Raw genomic sequence first — 25,032 nt, forward strand, 5'->3', positions numbered from 1 at the left:
GCACAGAGTCGGACACGACTGAAGCGACTTGGCAGCAGCAGCAACAACTGGGGTTCCAGACGTGGATTCCAGTCATAGCAAGCAGCAGAACCTCTCTGCACCTCAGTGTCCCCATCTGTAAAACTGACTGGTGGTCTTTGCTGAGACCCTCTACACAGGGTCCGTCTGAAGACTAAATGAGGCAATGGGGAGTACAGGGCCTTAAGAAAGAGTTGAGCCAAATGGCTGAATGTGACTGTCTCCAGAGAGGATCCCAGAGGGGAGGAGAGCTCCTTGCTTTCTATTTTCTACAGGTATTTATTCTTTTACAGTATTTATAATGGGCATACTAATTTACTGCTTTTGTAGCTAAACAAATAAATGTCCATCTTGAATAAAAGTAAGTGTGAGTCGCGATTCCTGTTTACCTTTGTGGTTTATCCTCCAAGGTCCTGAGACCAGACAGTGGCCCGACTGAGTCCGCGCCCACCCGCCCAAGGCCGCCAACCTTCTTCTGCCCGAGGCCGCTACCTGCGCAATGAGGTCCTTGTGCTTCTGCATGAGGTCGTTCAGATCGTCCTGGTCCTCATCAATGCGCTTCAGGAGGTCCGCCCGCTCAAACTGCAACCGGTACAGCTGCTCGTCCACCTGCCGGAGCAGGACGAGCACAGGTGAGGTGGGAGGGGGCGGGAGAGGGTCTGCGGGGGTGGGGGGTGATGAACAGCAGGGAGGCTTGCCCGTGGGTGTGTCAGGTGAGTGAACATCTACCTGAAAGGGAGGCCACAGCTGTGTCAACGCCCCCTGTGGGTATGTCGTGCGTGTGTGCACTCTAGGCAGGCATGCGGCTGGCTGGATTAATGCAGCACGCGAGTGTGAATAGCTATGTGAGCCCACCCAGAAATCTGTTCACATACAGCTTAAGCGTGCATGGTGCATACGCGTGAGTAACCTCAATATTTACGGCTAAACTTAGATGTATATTTTACCTACAAGGGCCTTTATTTGGAGGTGCGTCTGTGACTTTGTATGCAAGTGGGTACATCCATCCCTGTACACGTGTGTGTGTCAGTGTTTGTGGGCAGGTCTCCCTTGATCTAGCACCAATCAAACCGGGGACAAAAGGGCCAGAGAGAAGCTTTTGCTAATAAACCTCTAGCTCCACCTAAACCTTACGAGTAAGCCGACCCTGTGCACCCAGAGACTGCACACAGAGAGCACGCCCCGTCTTCACCAGCATAATAGACCTGTGGTGTATGTTCATTCGTCCCTGTTCAGCGCTGAGCTCCCAGACGGCTGAGGCCCTTTCAGGAGTGAGGCCAAACAGGCTGCGCCTGGAAGACTGGACCTGAAGAAGTAGCCCGGCCACAGTGGCCACGTGCCCTCCTGGGGTGGTAGCGCACAGTGGGTCTGCCACAGGTGCGAGGTGCGGGCTCGCAACAGAGAGCTGTGCTCCCACTTCCGGTCCCGGTGCTGCGCGAACGACAGGCTCGGACTGGAAGCGTCCCCCGGGGCTGAGCACCCTGGGTCCCCAGAGGGCGCCTTGCCTCCCTTCACACGGCTGACCCTCAGACGCGCCCCGACGCCTCGCTCACGCTCAGCTCGGGGCAGGCTGCCTGTGCTCGCAGAGCGCCGAGCACTCAGAGGGTCTGCGAGGGCCGCGCGGACCTCCGGTATGTAAGGGCGTGCCCCGGCCCCTCCCGCGGCGCCGCGGCGGCCCCGCCCCCGGAGGCACAGGTACCAGGCTCTTGCTGCGGGTCATGCTCTCCAGCTCGCTGTGCATGTTCTCCAGGTCCGCCGTCAGCGCCTTCTGCGTCTTCAAGGCGTCTTCACACTTGGCTTCACTCTGCTCCAGCTGGACCCGGCAGGAGCAGGAGAAGGGAGGGGAGAGGTCTCAGGACGTGGCCCCCTTGAGCGGCCCTCCCCGCCGGCCTGGCGCCGCCCCTCGCAGGAGGGCGAGTGCAGGCGACACTCCCATCTTCATGGCTCTTCATCAACCCACAGACGGGGCAGCAGAGCTGTCTGCAGCAGAGGCGGCCAGGTTCCAAGCCCACTCAACATTGAACAAGCCCTGCCCCACAACGCAAGGCCAGGTCACCCCCGATTTAGCGCCAGGGGTGAGCCCCCACACATTCAGCGGGTATTTGCTGCCACCCACTCGGCACTTGGCACATGCAGAACACTCATGGTGGCCCCTGCCCTCCCACGGGGGAGACAGGGACAGGTGATGACAGCCCCTCTGAGGGTACAAGGAAGAGGAGGGCATGAGGACCCTGGAACACAGGATGGGCCGGGAAGGCTTCCTAGAGGAGGTGCTCATAGTTCATTCAGTGGGGACTTGCCAAGTAGGGGTTTTTAATCAGAATTGTGAACCCGCTTTTAAATGGTATGCAAAACAGTCTGTGTGTGAGCACCTCCTGGTACATGACTTCACTAGATTCCTGAAGGTTAAGAGCCACTGACTTAAAGTTTCTCTTTCTCGACCTTTCTTTTCTCTTCCTTCTGTCCACTTGCATACAGCAGGCCCCCTATCCTAGCACAGTGGAGCCATGGGGGTGGGTACAAGGACCTGTGTGGCCCCAGAGGACAAACATTTCCCACTGGAGAAACCACATTTGTGCACAAACCCTAAGTCTGTTCTGCGATTGAGCATCCACCGGGTTTCTGAACCCTAGAAATCTGGAATCTCTGAGCAGAAAACTGCCTTATAAATCATGGAAGGCAAGCACTTAAGGTTCAGAGAGGGCTGGCGCCTTGTTTGAAGTCACACAGCTGCAAGGCGCAAAGATACCACTTGAATCGTCCAGACCAGCTTGCTTTCTCAACTGCCAGGCCACGGTCCCTCCAAAATAGTAAATGACTTTAAGGTTGGTGCCAACAGATAGGGGGAGAAAAAAGCAAGCTAGACTCCTACTGAAATGTCATGCACACAATCGGATCCCTGAGGCCACCCAGCAAAGGGGCCCCATTGATCATTGTAAGGAAAATGGGGGAGCCAGGGCAGAGGACGCCCCCAGGACAGCTGACCAAGGGGGTCTCTGTGGGGAAAGGCTGCCTGGGACCACTTTCATCTTCCTCAGCACATCCAGGAGCTTGGCCCGACACTAGAGCCGGGGAGCAGGCAGGCTGCCTTTGTTCCAGTATCACCTGTCAGTCCTCTGGGCAGACCTGGGAGGTGTGTGCTGCTAATACCCCCAGCGCACAGGCGGGGAAACCAAGGCCCCAGCCTCCTCCTGCAGCTTCCTGGCACGGTGCCTCTAATCCCAGCCCCATGCCCTGCCAGCAGCCACAGTTCCCCAAAGCTCCATCCTCAAGGCTGTAAGGAAAGCGTGTTTCTGCAGCAGGGCCCCGTGCTGGGCTGGGTGGGGAGGGCTCGGTGGCCCATTTCGCTCAGCAACTGGGAGGGACTGAGACACACTGAGAAAAATGATGTGGAGCAGGGGAGGTAATTGGTAATGTTAGAGCATAATCGACAGAGGAAACGAGAAGTCAGGCGTGGGCTCATCTTCCCCGCAGGTGACTCTGGGGCCTCTGGGAAGGCAGGGTAGGGGCCGGGGGTGGGGGGAGTGAAGGGCTCCTCCTCAGGCTGGCAGGGCAAAGCCAGTCCTCGATTCAGGCACAAGTCAGAGGCCTCATTAAGGAGAGGCACTTAATGCAACTAACACCTAAAAGATGCAAAGGAGATAGCCAGGTGGAGCTTTCGGTGAGAAGGTTCCCTGAATGGAGGCAACAGGAAGTGCAAAGGTCCTGAGGCAGGAACAGCAGGTAGCTTGGTGCTGCAGAACAGAAAGACATCCAGTATGGCTGGTCATACCAACAAAGGTCCGTCTAGTCAAAGCTATGGTTTTTCCAGTAGTCAGGTATGGATGTGAGAGTTGGACTATATAAAGAAAGCTGAGTGCCAAAGAATTGATGCTTTTGAACTGTGGTGTTGGAGAAGACCCTTGAGAGTCCCTTGGACTGCAAGGAGATCCAACCAGTCCATCCTAAAGGAAATCAATCCTAAATATTCATTGGAAGGAAGAACTGATGCTAAAGCTGGAACTCCAATACTTTGGCCACCTGATGTGAAGAACCGACTCACTGGAAAAGACCCTGATGCTGGGAAAGATTGAAGGCGGGAGGGGATGACAGAGGATGAGATGGTTGGATGGCATCATCAACATGATGGACATGAATTTGAGTAAACGGGAGTTGGTGATGGACAGGGAAGCCTGGCGTGCTGCAGTCCATGGGGTTGCAAAGTCAGACATGACTGAGCAACTGAACTGAACTGAACTGATGGCTGGTCAGCCTCACAGGGAGGGCCAGGAGGTGGCGATGCTGAGGAAGTAGGTGGGAGTCACAGCAGTGAGCCAGGGTGCCAAGCTCAGGTTTGCTTCAGTCTGCAGGAAAACCACACTCTAAGGAGGAGGGCGGCGTGATCTCCCTATGGCTGCCATGGGAGGATGCACTTTTGTGAACAAGATTAGCAACAGGGCAGCCAGAGAGGATGCTGCTGTGGTCCTTCAGGAAGGGGGGCGGTGGTGGAGTGCTTCAGTCAGAGAGGAAGTGGGGAGAAATGGAAAGGTCTACACAGGGCAGTGTGCAAGGAACAAAAGAAACGGGCAGGCAGGAGCAGATGGGCCAGCATGGGAGATGATGTCAGATAACTAGCAGTGGAAGGAGGCGTCCCGCGGGGCCCTGCCAGGCCGAGTCGCTCGGCCCAGGGCCAGGAGGCAAGGGAGAGTCATTGTAAGTAGAGCCCACAGACGACACAGTTCCCATCTGCTGAGCCCCGCCTTTGGCTGAAAGGAGGGTTTCATCAACATGATGCTGCTGGTCCTCAGAGCCCCCATAGGAGAAAGGCTGTATTTTCTGTCCCCTGGTGGCTCAGCGATAAAGAATCCTCCTGCCAATGCAGGAGACACAGTTTCGATCCCTGGGTAGGGAAGATCTCCGGGGGAAGGAAATGGCAACCCACTCCAGTGTTCTTGCCTGGGAGATCCCATGGACAGAGGAACCTGGCAGGCTACAGTCCACGGGGTCACAAAGAGTCAGACAAAAGTCATCCACTGAGCATGCACGCATATCTGACATGCTCCTTCCTTTCCCCAGGCTCCCTGGAGCAAGCAGGGCCAAGAGACAGCTCATCCCCAGGCAGAGAGGAGCAGAGATGGCACGCAGGCAGCACATGGGGCTGCGGGCGTTGGTCTCAGCTCCCAGTGGGCTGGAGAGAGGATTATCTTGGTCCTGATGGTTCAGGCATCAATGGCCACACCTGCTACTGTTGCTTGGGGACCATGTCCAGGGCATGGCCTCTATCTGCCTGGCTTCTCAACAGCCCCACGAGGGCCCTAGGAGAAAAGGTGCTGCTGTGAGGACCATCTGACCTTGGAGGAAACCGAGGTTCACGGAGGCGAAGTGACTTGCTCCCAGGCACACGGCCAGCAGCAGGGAAACCTGGTTGGTCCAACCCCAGAGCCCAAGGCCTTAACCACTGTACTCTGCCGCCCCTCATGGAGAGCCACACTCCGGAAAGAGCAGGATGGATTAAAATAGAGAACCCCAGCTGCAGAGAATACAGCCCAGAGGCTTGCTGTGACCACGGAGGCCACTCGGCCGTGTCACCGTGACCTGAGCCAGGCAGGGCTGCAGAATGACAGGGAGACAAATCAGGGAGAACTGACAGAACTTGGATTCTGAATCCACTGAGGAAACACATCAAGACCAGAGCCTTCCTGGGAGAAGAGCGTTCACACCAAAGGGAAGCGGCAGGAAACCAGGCCATGCTGGCACCTCTAAGCGCCAGGTGCACCGTGTGTGGGGTCAGAGCTGGAGCATCCGCCTTTCGAGCCAGTCACTGAGCTCACCGTGCCTCAGTTTCCTCATCTATAGGATGGGGTTGGTCACATCCCAGGACCCCTGCAGAATAAATCAGTGAAAACCCGAGCATGCGTAGCACAGCGCCTGGCGCTGAGACAATGCCAAAACAGGAATGGCGGAGACTGCTGTTGTCTCTTTCATCACTGGGCTTCCCTGATAGCTCAGTTGGTAAAAAAAATCTGCCTGCAATGCGGGAGACCCTGGTTCAATTCCTGGGTAAGGAAGATTCGCTGGAGAAGGGATAGGCTACCCACTCCAGTATTCTTGGGCTTCCCTGGTGGCTCAGCTGGTAAAGAATCTGCCTACAATGTGGGAGACCAGGGTTCAATCCCTGGTTGAGAAGATCCCCTGGAGAAGTATGGAAAGGCTACTCACTCCAGTATTCTGGCCTGGAGAATCCCATGGACTGTATAGTCCATGGGGTCGCAAAGAGTTGGACACGACTGAGCAAGTTTCACTTTCATCACTTACTACCCTGAGAAGTGAGGACTTTCCAACCCCATTTTAGAGGTGAAGAGAGTGCCAGAGGCCAAGCTGTCGGTCATGGGGCCAGGGTGAGGCAGGGCCCGGACCACAATCCCAGGGAAGGGTTTTAAGCTTCCAGGCAGACTGGGATGGCTGGAGGGAGGGTGCTGGCCCTAGAGGCAAGCAAGTCAAGCAGGCCCAGGTTTCATCAGGTCTGGTTGGGCAACACCGGAAATCCCCCAGCTCACAGACTCCCCCGGGCAGGCTCGGGGATGCTGCTGATGAGGTGTGTTAATGCCGAGCTTTAAAAATTTCAATTTATTACACTTTAGGGAGCAGGAAGAAATACAGGGCCATCTTGGGCTGATTTTCCATTATGGATGACGTGGCGGAAGAATAACTCACTGCACGTTATTTCCATATTGAGGCTGCGTGACTGACGTTTTTATGAAGTCGGGAGGAAGTTGCGGCAGGGCTGAGATCAGCTCCCTCCTGCTCGTGCCCCGGGCCGCCGCTGCTCTGAAGGTGTCTTCCCCGGAGGAGGTCCGGGTGGAGCGGTCAGAGGGCAGCGGCTCCCCTGGAAGGTTCCCGGAGTCCCACCGCCAGCCCCACAGCCGCGTCCCGGGGGCAGCTGCCAGCACACCCCTGTCAGCTCCAAGTCACCACCCATCCCCATGGACGAGCCCTCCCGGGTTCCAGGCAGGACCCGGCCTCACATGGTGGGGAGGCCGGGGGGAGAAAAGGCCCCCAGGATTTCCACCCCCTTTAGACCCGGGGTGGGGGCGGGACCCACAGCAGGCTCTCAGCGAAACAACCTATTGATTGATCTTCAAATTGATCTTCCAAAACAACCAATTAATCTTCCTACAAGTTCACATTTTCTCTCCTTTCAAATCTTGTTTCTTGCAACATCAATACAATAATGTGCAAAGTACATGGGTACAAAGCACCAAAATGCCTGTAATGGCCAGAGGCTCCTCTCTCCCTCGCATAGTCCAGTCACCCCGTCATCCACTCGCTGGATCAGCCACCCGTCCCCAGCGCCTGCACAAGGGCGGGGCGTCAGTTCCTCCCCTGCCGCTGAGCCAGGGGCCCTGGACCAGTGGACACCGTGTGCAGGAATGCAGGCCTCGGCCCTCGCCTGGGTGGGCGCGGCGAGGTGCTGACTCCTGGACAGGGTGGGAGGACACTGGAGGCCCGGGAGGCCTGAGCTCTCGGGGGCGAGAGGGGACAAGTGGCAGGCAGGGTGGGAGTGCCACAGCGGCCCGCGGGGCTGCCGAGCACGTGGGGGAGGTGTCTGAGCCCCTGCTCCGTGCCAGGCGTGGCCCCACGTGCAGTCCCTCCACCCCGAGGACAACATGCTCGGCTCAGGTCAGCCGCCATTCTCAGTGATGCTCCTGGGGAAAGTGACAGTAGGAGGTGAAGCGACTTAGCTTGGGTCATCCTGGCACTAGGTGGCGGGCTGGACACCAGGCTCCCAGGGGCTCAGACGCCTCCCCCACGTGCTCGGCAGCCCCCAGGCTCCCGCAGCACTTCCATACTGGATGTGGCTCATCTCCTCTCACGCCCAAGCCGCTGGTTAACTGCACTCCTCTGTAACAGTGGTCCCTACCACACAGGCTCCGGAACGGGAATCTGGCGATGTGATTGCACATGCCTACTCTCTTTTCTTTGGATAACAGCACCCCCATCTTCTCTGCAAAGAATGTCCATCCCTCAGATGTCTGCAATGGGGCTGACACCCCTCCCTCGAGCACAGAGGAGATGCTCATGACTCAGGAGATGCTCATGACTCAGGAGATGCTCATGACTCAGTTAGAGCACCGCCTTCGGTTGGCCTCAGGGTTGGTCATGGGACAATAGCAAGACTGACACCAGGATTCTGGCTGTGACTACGGACATGAGATTGGCTTTTTTTAATACAGGATGTAAGCCTGGAGTGTCCGTCCTGCCGCCCAAAAGGAAGAGAGTGCCTAAGGATACGACGTGACGTCAAGGTGCTGAGGCACGAGATGCGTTCTTGATGTCATGATTGGAGCACCTAGATCTAGCCAAGCCTGAAGGCAGTCGTAGCCTCAGAACCTTTCAGATATTTTAGCCAGTCACATCCCTTTTTCTGCTTAATGAACTGTGAGCTGTGCTGTTGTTCCCTGGAACCCAGATAGAGGGTGAGTGAGGGAGTCGGAAGAGCTGATACATACACAGAGTCAGCCACAGAGTAAACACCTGGAACTGGGGTGAGAGTGTTTGCTGCTGTGCCCAAAGTTAGATCAAGTAGCTCCCTCCAAAACCCTGTGACAGTGTAACAGCCCCGTATTTACTATTCTGTGACCACATCCCTCCTTGTAGGGGGATAAACACTGACATTCCCCTTCCCTATTGTTCAGTGGGGAGATGAAGACAGGATGAGATTTCTTCGACACTGACCACATCAGGCACTGTGCGGGCCTTGAGGTTTATCACGACTGTAGCCCACCACAGCCATGCAGGGGAGGAATCAGCCTGGGCAGGAGAGTGACTTGCCCAAGGTCAGAGCCAAGTCCATGAGACTCTCAACCCAAGCTGAAGGAAAAAGAAACCCACGCTGTTTGTGGGCCACCACCAGCCCCCTCTGCACACAGCCTTTCTCTGCTGCTGAGTCTGTCTCGGGCATCCTCTCGCCAACACACACCCCTCTCATCCAGTGGGAGGAGGGCGATTGAGATTCCCAGCACACAGACATCAGCTACAAACCGATGAGTAGCATTGCCTTCCCGTGCGACGCCATCTGCCCGCTCTAAATACCCGAGGTAAAATGTTTGCTCTGGACTTATTAAGCTACGAGACAAGTTGGCTCGACACACAGAATGAGCTGGGGACAGAGGAAAAATTCTGATATTTCAGCAGGGTGGTCAGAACCTGGATTTCTGTCTGGGTCTGACTGAACAACTCAGAGGATTTAAAAATACCACAGAGCAAATGCCACGGGAAGTGTTCTAAGAAATGGTGGCTTTGGTGGGCTAATCTCAACACACCCCGGTCCGTGACGTCCCAGCAGCATGCCCAGAAGAGTTACCCTTTAGTAGGAAGCTTTTCCCTGGAGGCAGTCGCCAACATTTCAAACTACAGACAGCCCCGATAGAGAACAAATTTATTAAATGCAAACATACTAAAAATATCAGATCAGGTCCACCGATGGTCTGTCCAGCTCAGAAGGTGGATGACAGCAGCCTTGAGGGAAATTTCCTAAGACCGTATGGTGGTTCCTCTCTGTGTCCTTGATCTCCAATCACTTGGGCATATTCTAAACGTTCTCTGACCTTCCTTACATTGTGCTAGAGGACCATCATTTATGGACGCACTGAAATGCTCTCTGAGGATTTACTGTTTCCACCATCCTCATCTCAGAGTATTAACAATCATCATGACAAGTAGTGCAGTGATAGCATCTGCTCTCTGTGAATGCTGACCATGTGTCTGTTAATTTGCAACACATACTGACTCTTGTCTTCATTTTACCGATGAGGAGACTGAGGTTCAGAAAGCCTCTGATAGTCTAGTTAACTTGTCAAGGTCACACAGCTATTAAATGATGACTGGAGCCAGGAAGTGAACCGAGGTCACTTTTAAATGCACAGCTTTTCCTTGTAAGCCCTGTGGCATGTGCTTACCACCTGCTGAGTAAATCAGGTCTCCTTTTACTTGTTTTAAGTCTGTTTCTTTGAGAGTTTAGGAGATTTCTAATTTTGTATTACAGGACCAAAGGATGGCGCAGGTCCTACATGACTGAACAGACTTCAAGAATTTCCTTCCTGACTTCCCTCTGGGACGATGGATTTGTAACACATTCCAAAGAGAGAGAGAGAAAAAAAATACAAACTTGAAAAAGCAGGATAAAATACTCAGAAAAGGTCCTCCCTGCCCCCATCCATTCATGCCCCCCTTTTTGTGATATTCCAGCTCCCCAGTGCTCCCCTAAATAGCACAGCATCTGAGCATCTCCCTGTCTGTCTTCCCACTGGACAGGGGCTCCGAAGGGTCACTGGGCCTTGCTCACCTCTGGGGCCCCAGGCAGTAGGGACTCCACACCCGTGCGCCGAGGGAGCGAGGCTTCGAGCCCAGCTCTGCACATCGCTGAATCAGCCCCCATCAGCGGGGCTGCCGTCTGCCCCCTGAGCTGCCCACTGCCCCGTGTGGCTCACAGGAGCCCCGGACGCCCCCTCCCGAGGCCACCCACTGCCCGGCCATTCACAATGGCTCTATGTCTAGATAACTTACATGCCCATCAACAGCAAAGGGGCTAAATCGTGAGGCAGCTAGAAACCAGAGCAGCGTCATCAGCAAGTCTCTTCTGCATCAGTGGACCAAGGACAGTGAGACAGGCTCCAGGAGGTGCGGAATGGGAACAGGTGGAGGGTGGGAATGCAGGTCAGGAGCCACAGGAGCAGATGACGAACCAAGAAATGACTCTTAAATCAGCATCTGGCTCTTCGGCCTCTCCCTTAAACCTGTGGGAACCTTCTGAGAACAAAAGGTCTTAGGGGGAACCCAGAGGGCCCTTTTATCTTCCCTAGAATTACTTAGGACTTGAAGCTCTGGCTTCAGGGTGACCAGCTCATCCCTGTCTGCCTGGAACTTTTTGGTTTTAAGATCAGAAGTCTCATGTCCCAGGAACACCCTCAGACCCACACAAATCCAAGCGGCTCAGATGAAAAACACACAGCTTCCAATTCTAGGTCACCCAGGTGGAGGAAGCTTCTACCACACAATTGGCCTGAACTCTCCCAAAATTCTAGCGTCATAAAATACAAAGACAGAGGCTCCATGGACAGTGTCACAAGACTGAACACAACTGTGACGCATCCTAGGCTGGGTCCTGAGCAGGGAGAAAAATGGCTACAAAGAATGTGAGTAAAACAACAGGCAAAATCAGAATCCGCAGGTAGTATAAGGGGTCAGCAAAGTTTTCCTTCAAGTGCAAGCTGGAAAGTATTTTAGGCTCTGTAGGTCTAGAGGCAAAATGGAAGGATAAATGCAGGTACTTATCTAACTTTAAATGTGGCCGTTTAAAAACAAAACCTCTCTCAGCTCTCAGGCTGTAATAAAAAAAAAACAAAGCAAAACAAAACAAAAACGAAAAATCAGGCAGCGTGGGCTGGATTTGGCCTGTGAGCCTCAGTTCTCTGACCCCGGGGTTAGAATGCCCATGCTAAAATTTCCAATTTTGCTAAGGGTAAAGGGATCTCATGTCTGTAACTTGTTTTCAAATAATTTAGAGGATGTAATTTAGTGAGAAAATGATACAGCGAATGTGGCAAAAAGTTAAAAATTGAGGAATCTAGGTGAAGGATTTAAAGGAATCCTTTGAACTACCCTTATAATTTTTTGGTACATTTGAAATTCTTTCAAGATACATTATTTAAAGTAGATCCTAGGGACCTTGCTGGTGGTCCAGTGGTTAAGACTGCAGGCTTCCAAGGCGGGGGACCCAGGTTTGATCTCTGGTCGGGGAGCCGAGAGCCCACGTGCTGTGCGGCACGGCCAGTACACAAATGATACATAAAGAAAGAAATAAAATATATCCCAGTTGCCCCCCAGACTCTGCGACTTCGGGTGGGATTCTCATACGCTGAGCTTCCTCCTACAGAGACGGGACTACTGAATGCTGACTGCCTCCTGTGGGAACCCCTCCACGCTGTGACGCCTTGCTCATGCACAGAGCTCTGCGCCAGAGGACAGGCCCCTCCACCCGAGGGACTCTACACTGAGGTGGGCTGGGGGCACAGAGTTGGGTCATGACCTCTAAGCGCTTGGCCCCAGGACTGGCTGAGTGTAAACCATGGATGTTTGCCATCGGTGTCATTGTTCCCATGGTAATGATGGCCCCAGGGGGTGGCCAGGCTCTCTGAGGGGCTGGCCCTCCACAGCTGAGCGGTTCATCTATGCTTTGAGGGATAAGCATAGATGACATTCCCCGTCTGCCATCAAACCAGCCTCTTCCCACTTCATCACAGCCTTGGAAGTGTCAATATTCGTGGGGTGAACAGGTCGCTGATAACCATGTTTTTAACCAATTACAATTTGGTCTTTATCTCTCTCTGACAGGAGGTTATGTTAATATTGAATCAATTCACTCCAACATAATCTTTAAGAAAAGTCTCCTCAAATAAAACATCCAGACCATCTGTTCCATGGTTCCAGGCTGGAGTGACGTGGTCCCAAAGTGTTCGCTCACACCGAAGACTCCGCTGGGATGATCCTCCGAGAGTCTGTTAGTTATTTCCAGTGTCCTGTGGAAGCGCAGGTGATGCCTGGTGACCACCATCCTGGTTAAGGGCACAGCAGATCCTCAGCCTTCTGTGCTCTGGTGGGGGCCACTGGGAGTCCACTGTGTGGAAGACGCAGCGGGCCCAGTGGGCCCACCCAAGGGCTTAGTTGTATGTGGGATCCCCGTGGGATGTGAGATCTTCCCGGGCCAGGGATCAAACCCATGCCCCCTGCATTGGCAGGTGGATTCTTTACCACGGGACCACCAGGGAAGTCCTGGACTGTGCATCTTTAAAGGTCAAATTGAGGGAGGTGGATTGTATTCCGAGGGTGATGGGGAGCCACGGACGGATCCCGAATGCAGAGAACCAGGTGGTATTTGTATTTTAAAAAATCTCTCCCCAAAGATCAGGTGGCAGAAAGATTGCTTGCGCAAGACAGGAGGCCGGCAGCCTTGAGAGAATGCCGAATGAGACACGCAGGTGGTGTGGGATGAGAAGGGGGCAGGCGGGCAGGGGCTGGGTGCCAGAGCTCTTCAGGGGCTGCAAAGGCTGAGACGTGGCAACAGCTTTGTCCTCAGCAGGAAGGGGGGAGACAGCCCCCGGCAGGGATTAAGTAAACAACTGAAGAGCTCGGTGCAAACTCTTTTCCGTTTAACCAAAAAAAAAAAAAAAAGCAAATGACATATTTCCTTTCGGGAGGAGGCAAAGGTCAAAGGCATGACTTAAAAAAAAAAAAAAAAAAAAAGGCAGCCACTGCCCGGAGCAGACAGCGTCCTCCACTTCCTCCTCGGAGCCAGGTGCCGGCATCTGCTGCTCACAGATGTTATTTATGCACAGCGATTATCTCAATTATATATCTTGGTGGCTGGGATTGCTTCTGTCTCCAGATTAGTTTGTTTCCAGTGGAAACATTCCCTGGGAATTAATTAGTAATTGCTCCTAAAGAACATGTGTCATTAGACCCACCCCACTCATTGCCTTGTCTACCTGTTCCACCAGGTCAGGTAAAATCCCGGCCCGAATCCAAAGTCTTCCACCAGCCAGCTTGGAGTGGGGGGATGTAGGAGCCAGTGGGCATCCCTACATTTAAAAATCACTGTCTGACAGGTTTCAGTTTAGGGAATTCCTTCCAATCCAGGGTCTGGGGTGCTTTCTCCCAGCCCAGAAGCTGGGAATATCATGACGGTTTTTCTTCAGTAAGAACAAGGAACCTCTGAAAGGCAGGGTGACTTACTCAGAATCGTACAACTAACTAGTTAAACAGCAGAGGCGGGATTAGAACTCACGAGGTGTGCATCTTCCGTGTTTTATCACAGTGTCTTAAGCCTCAAGTGTTAACTGAGACAGCACCAAGTCTTCCAATGGAGGGAAACTGGGTAGAAAGAGGCAATTTTCTCAGGATTCTAGATGGAGGGGCAAGGGGCAGAGGGGCTGCCTGTCCACATGGGAAGAATCCAGGGGCTCTGGGAGATGCTCTAAGGCAGGGGTCCTCAACCTCTGGGGTCTAATGCCTGATGATCTGAGGTGGGGCTGATATAAAAACAATAGAAATAAAGTGCACGGTAGATATAACGCGTTTGAGTCATCACGAAACCATCCCAGCCTGGTCCCTAGAAAAATTACCTTCCACGAAACCAGTCCCTGGTGCCAACAAGGTTGGGGACCGCTACTCCAAGAAGACCTTCCCATGCCTCTGGCTGAGCAGGGCGCGCCACACATCACTGCTTCCTCTGGGCCTAGAAGCCTGCCGCTTCTCACAAGCACTTCTGACCTCACTCTTGCCTGCTCTGTAGCTCTCTGTCACCTTTGGGATAAGGCCCAAACTCTAAGCCAGGCTCAGTAAACCATTCATGGGCTGACTCCAGCCTCAATGAGCGGCATTATCCTCTCCGCTCCTACCTCGGGGAACACCATATACCAGCAATACAATGCACAGCTGAGCATGCTCCATCTCTCCACCTGCCTCTGCCCTTGGATGCTCTGGTGCTTCCTCCCAAAACACCCACATGCGCCTTACTCAGCCAGTCGGTCACTTCCATCTTTAAGACAGCTGAAGCCATCAGCTCCTCTCCTACAGCGATTTAGCTAACTCCCCAACACTTCCTCACGGGCTTCCCTGGTGGTTCAGTGGTAAAGAACCCCCTGCCAATGCAGGAGATATGGGTTCGATCCCTGGGTCGGGAAGATCCCTTGGAGTGGGGCATGGCAACCCACTTCTGTATTCTTGCCTGGAGAATCCCATGGACAGTGGACCCTGGTGGGCTACAATCCAGGGGGTCACAGAAGAGTCAGACATGACTTAGTGACTAAACAACAACAACAACATTTCCCTAGTAAAGATCTTGTCACCCTGCTGGCAACAGTCTCCTCCGAGGCTGGCTTCTCCCTGGACTGGGGGCCCCCTATCCAGAAGGGTACTACCTTATCCCCGCCGCCTGGTCTCAAATCATCCTACAGTGGACACCGCATCGGGACTCACTGAATGGGCACAGTTTGTTCGCTGACAGGTGCTTTCAAACGCATTCCCTCATCTCTGCCCTGAGAGAAAACCTCTCTCTAGGTTACCCGGCGCCAAGGTTAGCGAGCTGTAGAGGCGTTGGAGGGTGTTCAAGCTCCTCAAACCTCTCCTGGCAGCACCTCATCACCATCCCCCCCACCACACACACACACACATGCCCGGACCACCAGGTGACGACAATGCTCCGATTTAGGAGAAGGGCTCACGGAAGTCTTGGCACACGGTGAAGGTCACAAAACCAGCAAGTGCTGGATCCACTTCCCCTCACTCAATATTTAATGAACTTTAAAATTGGTTGAACTAGGCTCTGTCACACTATACAATCTCACCATCAGTCTTCTCATCTGCAAAATGGGCCCATGCCATGGAACTTGAAAGGGGGTTTTGAGGGATACACAAGGCCCATGTTTCCCAAATGGTGGTCCTAAGACCAGCATCGAAATTCCCTCAATGTGACTGCTATAAATGCAGATCCTGGGTCTCAACAAAGGGAAAAAAAGGAGGAGGGGGAATCTAGAAATCTGATTTTTAAACAATGCTTGTTACCTGATGTGCAGCCAAGTCTGGGGACTCTGAAATTCCAAGGAAAAGCCTGACACGTGGTAGGTGCTAGAAAAATGTTAACATCGTGGTACAGAACCGGCAGCATGAAGACATAGATTGCTGTGTGCCCTTGAGTAAATCACTCGACCTCTCAGAACCTGTTTCCTAGTTAGTAAAATGGCTCAAAAACAGAAACTGCCACCTCCCAGGGTTCTGGTGAGGATGATCTAAATAAATACACTTCTTGTTGCCTCCTGCCCCACCAGTCCCATCAGCTTCAAACTAGCCCCCAGTTTGCCTCCTTTTGCTGTCTCCATTTACCCCCAGAGACCATTTCCTCCAGCCCAGAGTGGTACACCAGCCTAACAGCACCCACTCAGCCCTCCTCGATCCACTCCCCACACAGAGGCGTGAATCAGACTGTGTCACACCCTGCTCAGGATGCCCCTATGGCTTCTCATCACCACTGGAATAAAATCCAAACCTTCCAAGCCCCGCACATTATGGCCGCTGACCCGCTTCTCCTTCTCCCAGGGGAGTCGAGCTGACCCATCCAAGCTAAAGAGACCCTGCGCAATTCCCTATTCGCTTTATTATTGATAGTAACTCCGCCTGTTTCCTTTACTACCTGAATTAAGGTGCGGGATGTTTCTGTTTCTTTGCATCATTATTTGCTGTCCTCTTTCCCATGAGACGTCAGTTGCAGGAGGACAGGGCCGCGCCTCTCTTGCTAACCGTAATACACTTAGATCTAGCACATCGCCGGGCACTCGGTGGACGCTGCATAAATACTGAATGAAGGGATGAGTGGAACAGTTCAGCACCACCCCCAGCACTGAAGATGCAGCAAACGTAGCTCTCTCCTCCCCCTCCCGCCTGTGCTCCCCGCCTCTGTCCCTGGAGTCTTCAGGTAAAGGACAACTCCCGTACTCGGGAGAGGAAGGCCAGCAGTGCCCAATGTCATCGCTGCTTTATTTGATTAGCTCTGACTCCAGCATCCAGGACACGTGTGCTGGGAGCCAAAGCAACTGTACCCTGACCTCTGGTCCACGCGATCCCATCCTTATAACGATTTCCATGACAACGGCCACAGAAAGCCAAGGCTGTGAATTCCTTTTGATAGGAGCCGGATGCAGAGACGGGAAAGAAGGACTTGCAGAAGAATGAAGCTCTTTGATTCAGCGCAAGGCGCCTTCATTAAATACCACTATTTTCCAAGAACACACGTTTTAACCCTGCAGAGGGAGATTTCTCATGAATACTTACAAAAAAAGAAAAACAGAAAAGGAGAAGAAACAAAACCACCACAGCTCCTTTTCAAGAACATTCACCTCTGGGGTGAGGGGGGCTGGATGGCATCAGGAAGATTTTGATGGAAGATGGGCTGAACACAGGGCCCCCTGCCAGGGGGGCTGCATGAACCCGAGATGCCTGAGAGATGGTTGAGTGCTCGGACATCCTGCCCGCCTGACAGAGGTGGCTCAGGTCCTCCATCCGCCTGGTCACTCACACAGACAGGAAGAGGCAGGGTGAGGCAAAAGAGCTCTCAGATTCTGCACTTGGACTCATAAGCCCTGGGTTTTAATTCCAACCCTGCCACCCTCCTGCTGTGTTACCTTGGGTACACTGCTTTGCACCTCCAGACAGAACCTTCCCATCGGTAAAATGGGCACAGTACCACTTGCCCTCCCCAGGGATACCACCAGGATCGAGGGAGGACACATTCAAGCACAGGTGATTCTAATGTTCTGCCATAGCTGTGAAGAAAATGACTGACCAACCGTCCGGGTTTCTCTGGGACTGAGGGCTTGCCCAGGACATGGGACTTCTAGTGCTAACTTTGAGGACAGTCCACGCCCATCACGTCTCCTGAGGTGGTCGGCTCCCTTTTGGCCTCGCCTCCCATCCACCTCCAGTTCTCCTCTGAGGCAGCCAGGGATGGTGGGGTCTGGAAACCTGGGTTTAAATCCTGACTCTGCAACGTCTAGCTGTGACTCAGTGGGTCACCTCCCCCCTCTGCCACTCTGTCCCCTTGCTTGTGAATGGAGGTGATGAGACTCATGTAGGATTTGCATTATCAGCTCTATCTGTTTCATAGCCAGCTCTGCTGGTCATCACGCATGCGCACACGCAGGCAGACACAGACACACACACAGGCACGAAGACGCGCTGTACTCGCCATTCCGCCCCAGGGCCCTGATCTGTCCAAGGCCTCAAAACTCATTTGCTTCAGCCACAAAGAAGGGAACAGGCTCCCCAGTCATTTATAAACCCCTGTCCTCATGTATCACATCTGCATGCCCCCCCCCAGCCCCCATGCCCCCCACCTCTCCACAAGTCTGTGAAAGTCAGAGGTCAGGGCTGTGTCCATGTCCACATCTGGGCAGTGTCCACACTGTCCCCCTGCTGGCTACAGTACCCTCCCCACCCAGCTCTGAGAGGCGCATGACGCCCACCTGGCTCTGCACCTTCTCCAGCTCCTCCTTGCTGACCGACGTCTTGCCGTCCTCCATGGTCCCCAGCAGGAGCTGCACGTCTGACAGCAGGGCGTGAGTCCTCCTGAGGTCCCTCCGAAGACGCTTCTCCACGTCAAAGTCCCGATGGCCGATCTGGAAGCCAAGGGAAGGCTCCTGTGAGCTAAGATGGCAAAGCAGTGGCCAGGGTCCAAGTTCTCTGGAAACAGGCTCCCTGAGTGCAGATCCTGCCTCCACCACTCATGCTGTGGACCACGGACAAGGTCTTTCTCCTTCCCAAGCCTCAGCCTTCTCGCCTGTGAAACAGGAGTGGCAGGGACCACACAGGGCTGCTGTGGAAATTAGGTGCTTTTGGTCCAGGGCACGACTCACAGCAAAGGTACAACAGTCTGAGCTGCTGTCATGACTCTTTCACACCCCGGGGTGATCCAAGCCATCCTGGCTCCTAATGTGAACCAGAGCATCCCCTTGTGAGAGCCACCATGTCAGGTGCGGCCCTCTGCTGACAGAAGTCAGGACAGCAGTCCCCTCCAGGGGCAGAGACTGGGCAACACAGGAGGGGCACTGCTAGTGGTGCTATGAGTGGCGCTAATCTGAGTGCTGGCTCTGTGGGGTGATGAAAATTCCATGCTCTGTACAGGTGGGGCGAGGTGTGCGTCTGTGTGTGTATGTCACACATCAGTAAGCGGTGTTAGAAACAGCTGTGCTGCTCTTCAAGGCCTAAATGAAGCATTTATGTCCCTCGAGCTGGTCTCTTTTGCTAGTGTAAAGACAGACCAGGGACTTCCCTGGAGGTCCAGTGGCTAAGACTCCACGCTCCCAATGCAGAGACCCCAGATTTGATCCCTGGTCAGGGAAATAGATCCCACATGCCACGATGAACACTGAAGACCTGGCACAGCCAAATAAATAAATAGATGTTTAAAAAATAAAAATAAAGTCACACAAATTAAAAGAAAAGAAAAAAAAAACAAAGGCCATTTTCTGCAGAGGAACCTTGCCCAGAGGCGAGCACATTCTGTCACCCAGGATTCTGTCCTCCAAAGGACCAGTAGTCAAGTGGCCCCTGAAGAAGCCTCAGCCTGGACTGCACCAGGAGGGTGGATTAGATTCATTGACAACTCCCAGTTGCCAACAACACAGGCTGAGACAAACCAAGGGAGGTGAAGAAACACACAGGGGCCTGATGAAATTCCGACAGCCCACAGTCTCCCTTGGAAACAGAACAGTGACTTCAAAAGCATTGGGGCTAATGTCTCTGAAAGAAACTAAAGCCCCATTCTCTGCAGGAGACCAGAGGAAAGAACACGGCAGCATTGTGGGGGGTGGGGGGGCTTAAAGAAAATGGGGTGTATGTTTGTCCTCCGTGGGACCCAGTTTCTCCACCCCTGGATACCTGTGCCTCCACACCAAGTACAGCCAATCCCTAGGGTGTTAAAATTCCCCAGGGTATTTTAGATTTAGAATGAAGTGGCCCAGGCTTGAAACCCTGGTTCACCACTTGTTGGACGTGGAATTCAGGCCAAGTCATGCCGCCTCTCTGAACCTGAGTATTTGTAAAGGAAGAGATTTAAAAAAGAAAAAAAATCTTCTGTCCTCCTTGTTGAGATAAGACAGGGATCAGACATGATAATGAATCGAAAAGTACTTTGTAGGCTGCCTAACACTTTACAAATATCAAAGATTATGAGCATTGTCTGATGACCTAGAATGTATTCCTCTAGACTTTACATGACTATTATTTTACCACCAGTTTTGAATTCTTTGAAAAATGAGTTGATGCTTAGAATACAGCCTCTTAGTTCTCAGATACATTGCTTTGTTAAGTTTAAAATGCTGATATATAGAGCCGAGCAGCTGAGGACTGGGCATTCATTGTTCCAGGCCCTTTGTCACATATTACCACATTTTACTCCCATGATAGTCTCTTTATAGTGACATTATTATTCTTGCCTTTATTAAAATAGTAATAGCTTATACTTAGAGGGTTTGCTAAGTGTCAGGCACTGTTCTAAACACATCTGAACACATGGAATCCATGTGGTGAAGCTATGGGGTGTGAAGTACTATGATTCCCATTTTACAGATGATGAAACTGAGGTTTACAACAAAAGTGAAGTCACTTGCCCAAGATCATAAGTGACAGAGTTAGGATATGAACCCAGTCTTACTGACTGCAAAGAGGTAATTTTAGTAAAATACATGATGAGAGAGGTTATGTGTTGCTCTTTTTTTTTTAAAGGGTGTTACGGAGGTGCAGAGGAGCATTCCAGCTCAGGCTGGCATGGGATTAGACAGTCTCAGGTAAGCAGGAGCTGGTGAGCTGAGGCACAGGAAGGACCCAGCTGAGAAACTGTCCTGAATATGCCGTGCTGGGGGATTAGCATGAGGGCAGAAAGCACAGACAGGGCAGGTGGCAGGACGAGAGAGGCACTCTGGGGCCCGCTCACGCCTCGTGCGGTGTATGGGGCGCTTCAGCGGATACTGTCACAGGGAGATGGAGGCGCAGCCAATCAGCCCAAGGTCACACTGCTCCTCAGTGTCCACCGGGGATCGGAGCCCAGGCAGTCCATCATTAGAATTCAAGTCTCTACCCACCGCGCCTGGTTACACCAGAGCCTGGACTTACTAACTCGAGAGCCCGGATTCTCGGCCGTGATTACGCTCAAGCAGCATGCTTTTGTGCCTTTCTCATTTTTGCAACTGCCCTTGCTCTGCACACATCCTAAAGTGCTTTTCATTCTCCTGTGGGGCAGGTCGGTACCAGAGGCATTCCGGGTGACTCCATTCTTGCTGCCAAAAAGACTGAAAATGCTGGCACCATCTCCTTTCCAAAGGGATCATTGCAAACAAAATTCACAACAAAACCTCAGACCAAGTCATCCTCCCCTTCATAATAAATTGCTACACTAGAGGAGGAGAAAAAAAAAAGCCCCAAACTCATTAGGTTAATGGGAAATAAATGTCATTCTGCAAGTTTACATTTTGTAGCACACAGATTCAAATTTAGATAAAGCCGGTGAATAATTAACCAATAAATCTAAATGATGTTCAGTGTTGTTGTGGGAAACTCTATTCCAACCTCGATAGTCTCACCGTTTATCATAAAGCTGTTAGGGGAAGCTGTTCAATATCTGCTGACAAAGAACTCTCTAAGCACTTTTAACAAATGATCTAAATATTAGGGACAATCAAGCCACTTTACAGACAGGAAAATTGAGGCTTGGAGAGAGAATGTATGTAGCTGAAGGTTTTATAGCAAATTAATGACAAATCTAGATTGCTTGATAACATTATGAAAAAAGATGGTTCAAAAGAGATAATTCTAGTTAGCTGAAACTTAGTCATTTTTCAGGCAGCATGGTGTTAGATTTTTCTAAAAAAAAGGTTTTCCAATAATATAGATCTTGCTTTGAATGCAGCTACACCACTGATAAGCTATTGATCTTGGGCAATGGGCTTTACCTTTTGAGCCTCACTTGTTTCATTTACATCAAGGAACAAATCGTATCTATTCCACAGACTTGCTGTGAAAATTAAAGTATGTCAGAAAAAAATTATGGACTTACCTAAAAATGTATGGGTAACTACCAAAGGAACAGAAATAAGGTTTGTAGTTTTAGACCCCGCAATGGAATAAAAGGGATCATAGAAGACATTATCGATCTGTCCCAAAGCAGGAAAGGGAAAAAGGAACAAGCAAAGAAAAGGAGTAATAAACCAACAAAACTATACACACAAAAAAACAGAAATAATTTCAGATGCATTGATTATTATATAAATATAAATGAATTAAATTCTCCAATGAAAAGTTACAGATTAAAGTACTACGAGATATTGTTAAACAGTATCCAGCTCTTTAAGGTTCACACACACACACACACACACACACACACAAGGAAAGGTTAACAGCAAAAGGATTAAAAAAAAAAAAAAAGATCTTGCAGGCAAACTAAAAGAAATCAAGCAAAATAAAATAAGGCAAAAGTAATTCATGGAGAAAAGAGGAACACCATAAAGGAACAACCTACAATGTGCCAAGGAAATAAAGCAATAAAATAAACTTAGATGCACTGAAAAACATAACCTCAAAATATGGAAAGAGAAAACTACTATACAGTTATAAGCAAAGTATATTCCCATTTACCATTATAATTAATCAAAGTATAGAAAAACATTTGACTCATAATAGCCATAGAAACTGTAAGATTCCTAGAAATAAATCTAACAAAGAAGCTCAGGACTTCTACAGATGAAAATAAAATACATACTAGAAGGTTATTTATTTATTATAAATTATTAATTTATAATAAGAAGTAAAATGTTTATGAAAGCCACAGATATATGAAGAGATATAGCATGCTTATGATTGTAATGATTCACTATTTAAAAAAAAAAAAAACTATGTCACTGGTTCCCAACTAATTTGCAAACCAATGCATTTGAAAATCCCATCAGGGTATGCTATGCAATCTCAATAAGAAGATTAAAGGATCACAAATAGATAAGAGAATTATAGAGATGAGCTGTTTACAAGTTATCAGACCCAGCCATTAAGACCACATGATGCAAGAACTGACAAATAAACCAATTAAACAGAATGGATAGCCCCCAAACACAGACAAACATAAATAAAAATTGTAAAAAAAAAAAATCACTCATGAAATAAAACAAAAGTGATTTATATCAGGAAAAAATAGATTCCTACCTCACACATACCAAAATAAAACCTAGGTGGATTAAAGACTTAAAAGTGCCCAAAACTTTAGAACTTTTCAGAAATATGGTGAATTATCTTTATGAACTCGGGTAAGGAAAGAAATCTTAAAAGCATCAACCATAACCGGCTAATAATACTATTTAAAAAACACTTTATTAAGTAAAAAACATTATGTAGTTGTTGTTTAGCTGCTAACAAGTATCTGACTCTGGCGACCCCATGGACTGTAGCCTGCCAGGCTCCTCTGTCCATGGGGTTCTCCAGGAAGGAATACTGGAGTAGGTTTCCATTTCCTCCTCCAAGGGATCTTCCCGACCCAGGGATAGGACCTCTATCTCCTGCATTGATGGGCAGATTCTTTACCACTGAGCCATCAGGGAAGCCTCTAAAACATTATAAGCAAAATGAAATGCTTATCCACAGAGTAGGAGCTCCTTCCAAAATATACAACCAAAAGTGGATTAGCATCTTGGATAAGGGTCATGAATAATGAATAGAAAAAAGAGGAAGACCAAACACTTTATGGGCACAATAAAGGACAGAAATGTTATGGACCTAACAGAAACAGAAGATATTAAGAAGAGGTGGCAAGAATACACAGAACTATACAAAAAAGGTCTTAATGAACCAGGTAACCACGATGGTGTGATCACTCACCTAGAGCCAGACATCCTGGAATGTGAAGTCAAGTGGGCCTTAGGAAGCATCACTACAAACAAAGCTAGTGGAGGTGATGGAATTCCAGTTGAGCTATCTCAAATCCTGAAAGATGATGCTGTGAAAGGGCTACACTCAATATGCCAGAAAATTTGGAAAACTCAGCAATGGCCACAGGACTGGAAAATGTCAGTTTTCATTCCAATCCCAAAGAAAAGCAATGCCAAAGAATTCTCAAGCTATCATACAATTGCACTCATCTCACACACTAGCAAAGTAATTCTCAAAATTCTCCAAGCCAGGCTTCAACAGTACGTGAACCTAGAACTTCCAGATGTTCAAGTTGGATTTAGAAAAGGCAGAGGAACCAGAGATCAAATTGCCAACATCAGCTGGATCATCGAAGAAGTGAGAGAGTTCCAGAAAAACATCTACTTCTGCTTTATTGACTATTCCAAAGCCTTTGACTGTGTGGATCACAACAAACTGTGGAAAATTCTTCAAGAGATGGGAATACCAGACCACCTGACCTGCCTCTTGAGAAATGTGTATGCAGGTCAAGAAGCAACAGCTAGAACTGGACAAAGAACAACAGACTGGTTCTAAACTGGGAAAGGAGTATGTCAAGGTTGTATATTGTCACTCTGCTTATTTAACTTAAATGCAGGGTATATTATGTGAAATGCTGGGCTGGATGAAGCACTAGCTGGAATCAAGATTGCCGGGAGAAATATCAATAACCTCAGATATACAAATAATACAACCCTTATGGCAGAAAGTGAAGAGGAACTAAAGAGTCTCTTGAGGAAAGTGAAGGAGGAGAGTGAAAAAGCTGGCTTAAAACTCAACATTCAAAATACAAAGACCATGGCATCTGGTCCCATCACTTCATGGCAAATACATGGGGAAACAATGGAAACAATAAAGTGAGAGACTTTATTTTCTTGGGCTCCAAAATCACTGCAGATGGTGATTACAGCTGTGAAATTAAAAGACTCTTGCTCCTTGGTAGAAAAGCTATGACCAACCTAGACAGCATATTAAAAAGCAGAGAAATTATGTTGCCAACAAGGTCCTTCTAGTTAAAGCTATGACTTTTCTAGTAACCGTGTATGGATGTGAGAGTTGAACCCAAAAGAAAGCTGAGCACCAAAGAATTGATGTTTTTGAACTGTGGTGTTGGAGAAGACTCTTGAGAGTCCCTTGGACTGCAAGGAGATACAACTAGTCCATCCTAAAGAAAATCAGTCCTGAAAATTCATTGGAAGGACTGAGGCTGAAGCTGAAACTCCAATACTTTGGCCACCTGATTCAAAGAACTGACTCAGTGGAAAAGACTCTGATGCTGGGAAAGATTGAAGGAGGGAGGAGAAGGGGATGACAGAGGATGAGATGGTTGGATGGCATCACCGACTCAACAAACATGAATTTGAGCATGCTCCAGGAGTTGGTGATGGACAGGGAAGTCTGGCATGCTGCAGTCCATGGGGTTGCAAAGAGTCGAACATGACTGAGTGACTGAACTGAACTGAAACACTATAAACAGGTAATTCACATAAAGAGAAA

General features: G+C 50.3%; 1 protein-coding gene across 1 annotated transcript in view; it reads right to left on the reverse strand.

The window, feature by feature from the left end:
* Positions 1–25,032, reverse strand: part of MYO18B (myosin XVIIIB) — a 222,590-nt gene that overhangs the window by 64,943 nt on the left and 132,615 nt on the right. The window contains exons 33-35 of the mRNA XM_061140689.1: positions 18,072–18,224; positions 1,718–1,831; positions 511–627 (exon numbers count right to left, since the gene is read on the reverse strand). Of these exons, the coding sequence (XP_060996672.1) occupies positions 511–627; positions 1,718–1,831; positions 18,072–18,224 (384 nt within the window). The remainder of the gene's footprint in view (positions 1–510; positions 628–1,717; positions 1,832–18,071; positions 18,225–25,032) is intronic.

Source organism: Dama dama, chromosome 5 (genome assembly GCF_033118175.1).
Source record: "Dama dama isolate Ldn47 chromosome 5, ASM3311817v1, whole genome shotgun sequence".
Classification (NCBI taxonomy): Eukaryota; Metazoa; Chordata; class Mammalia; order Artiodactyla; family Cervidae; genus Dama; species Dama dama.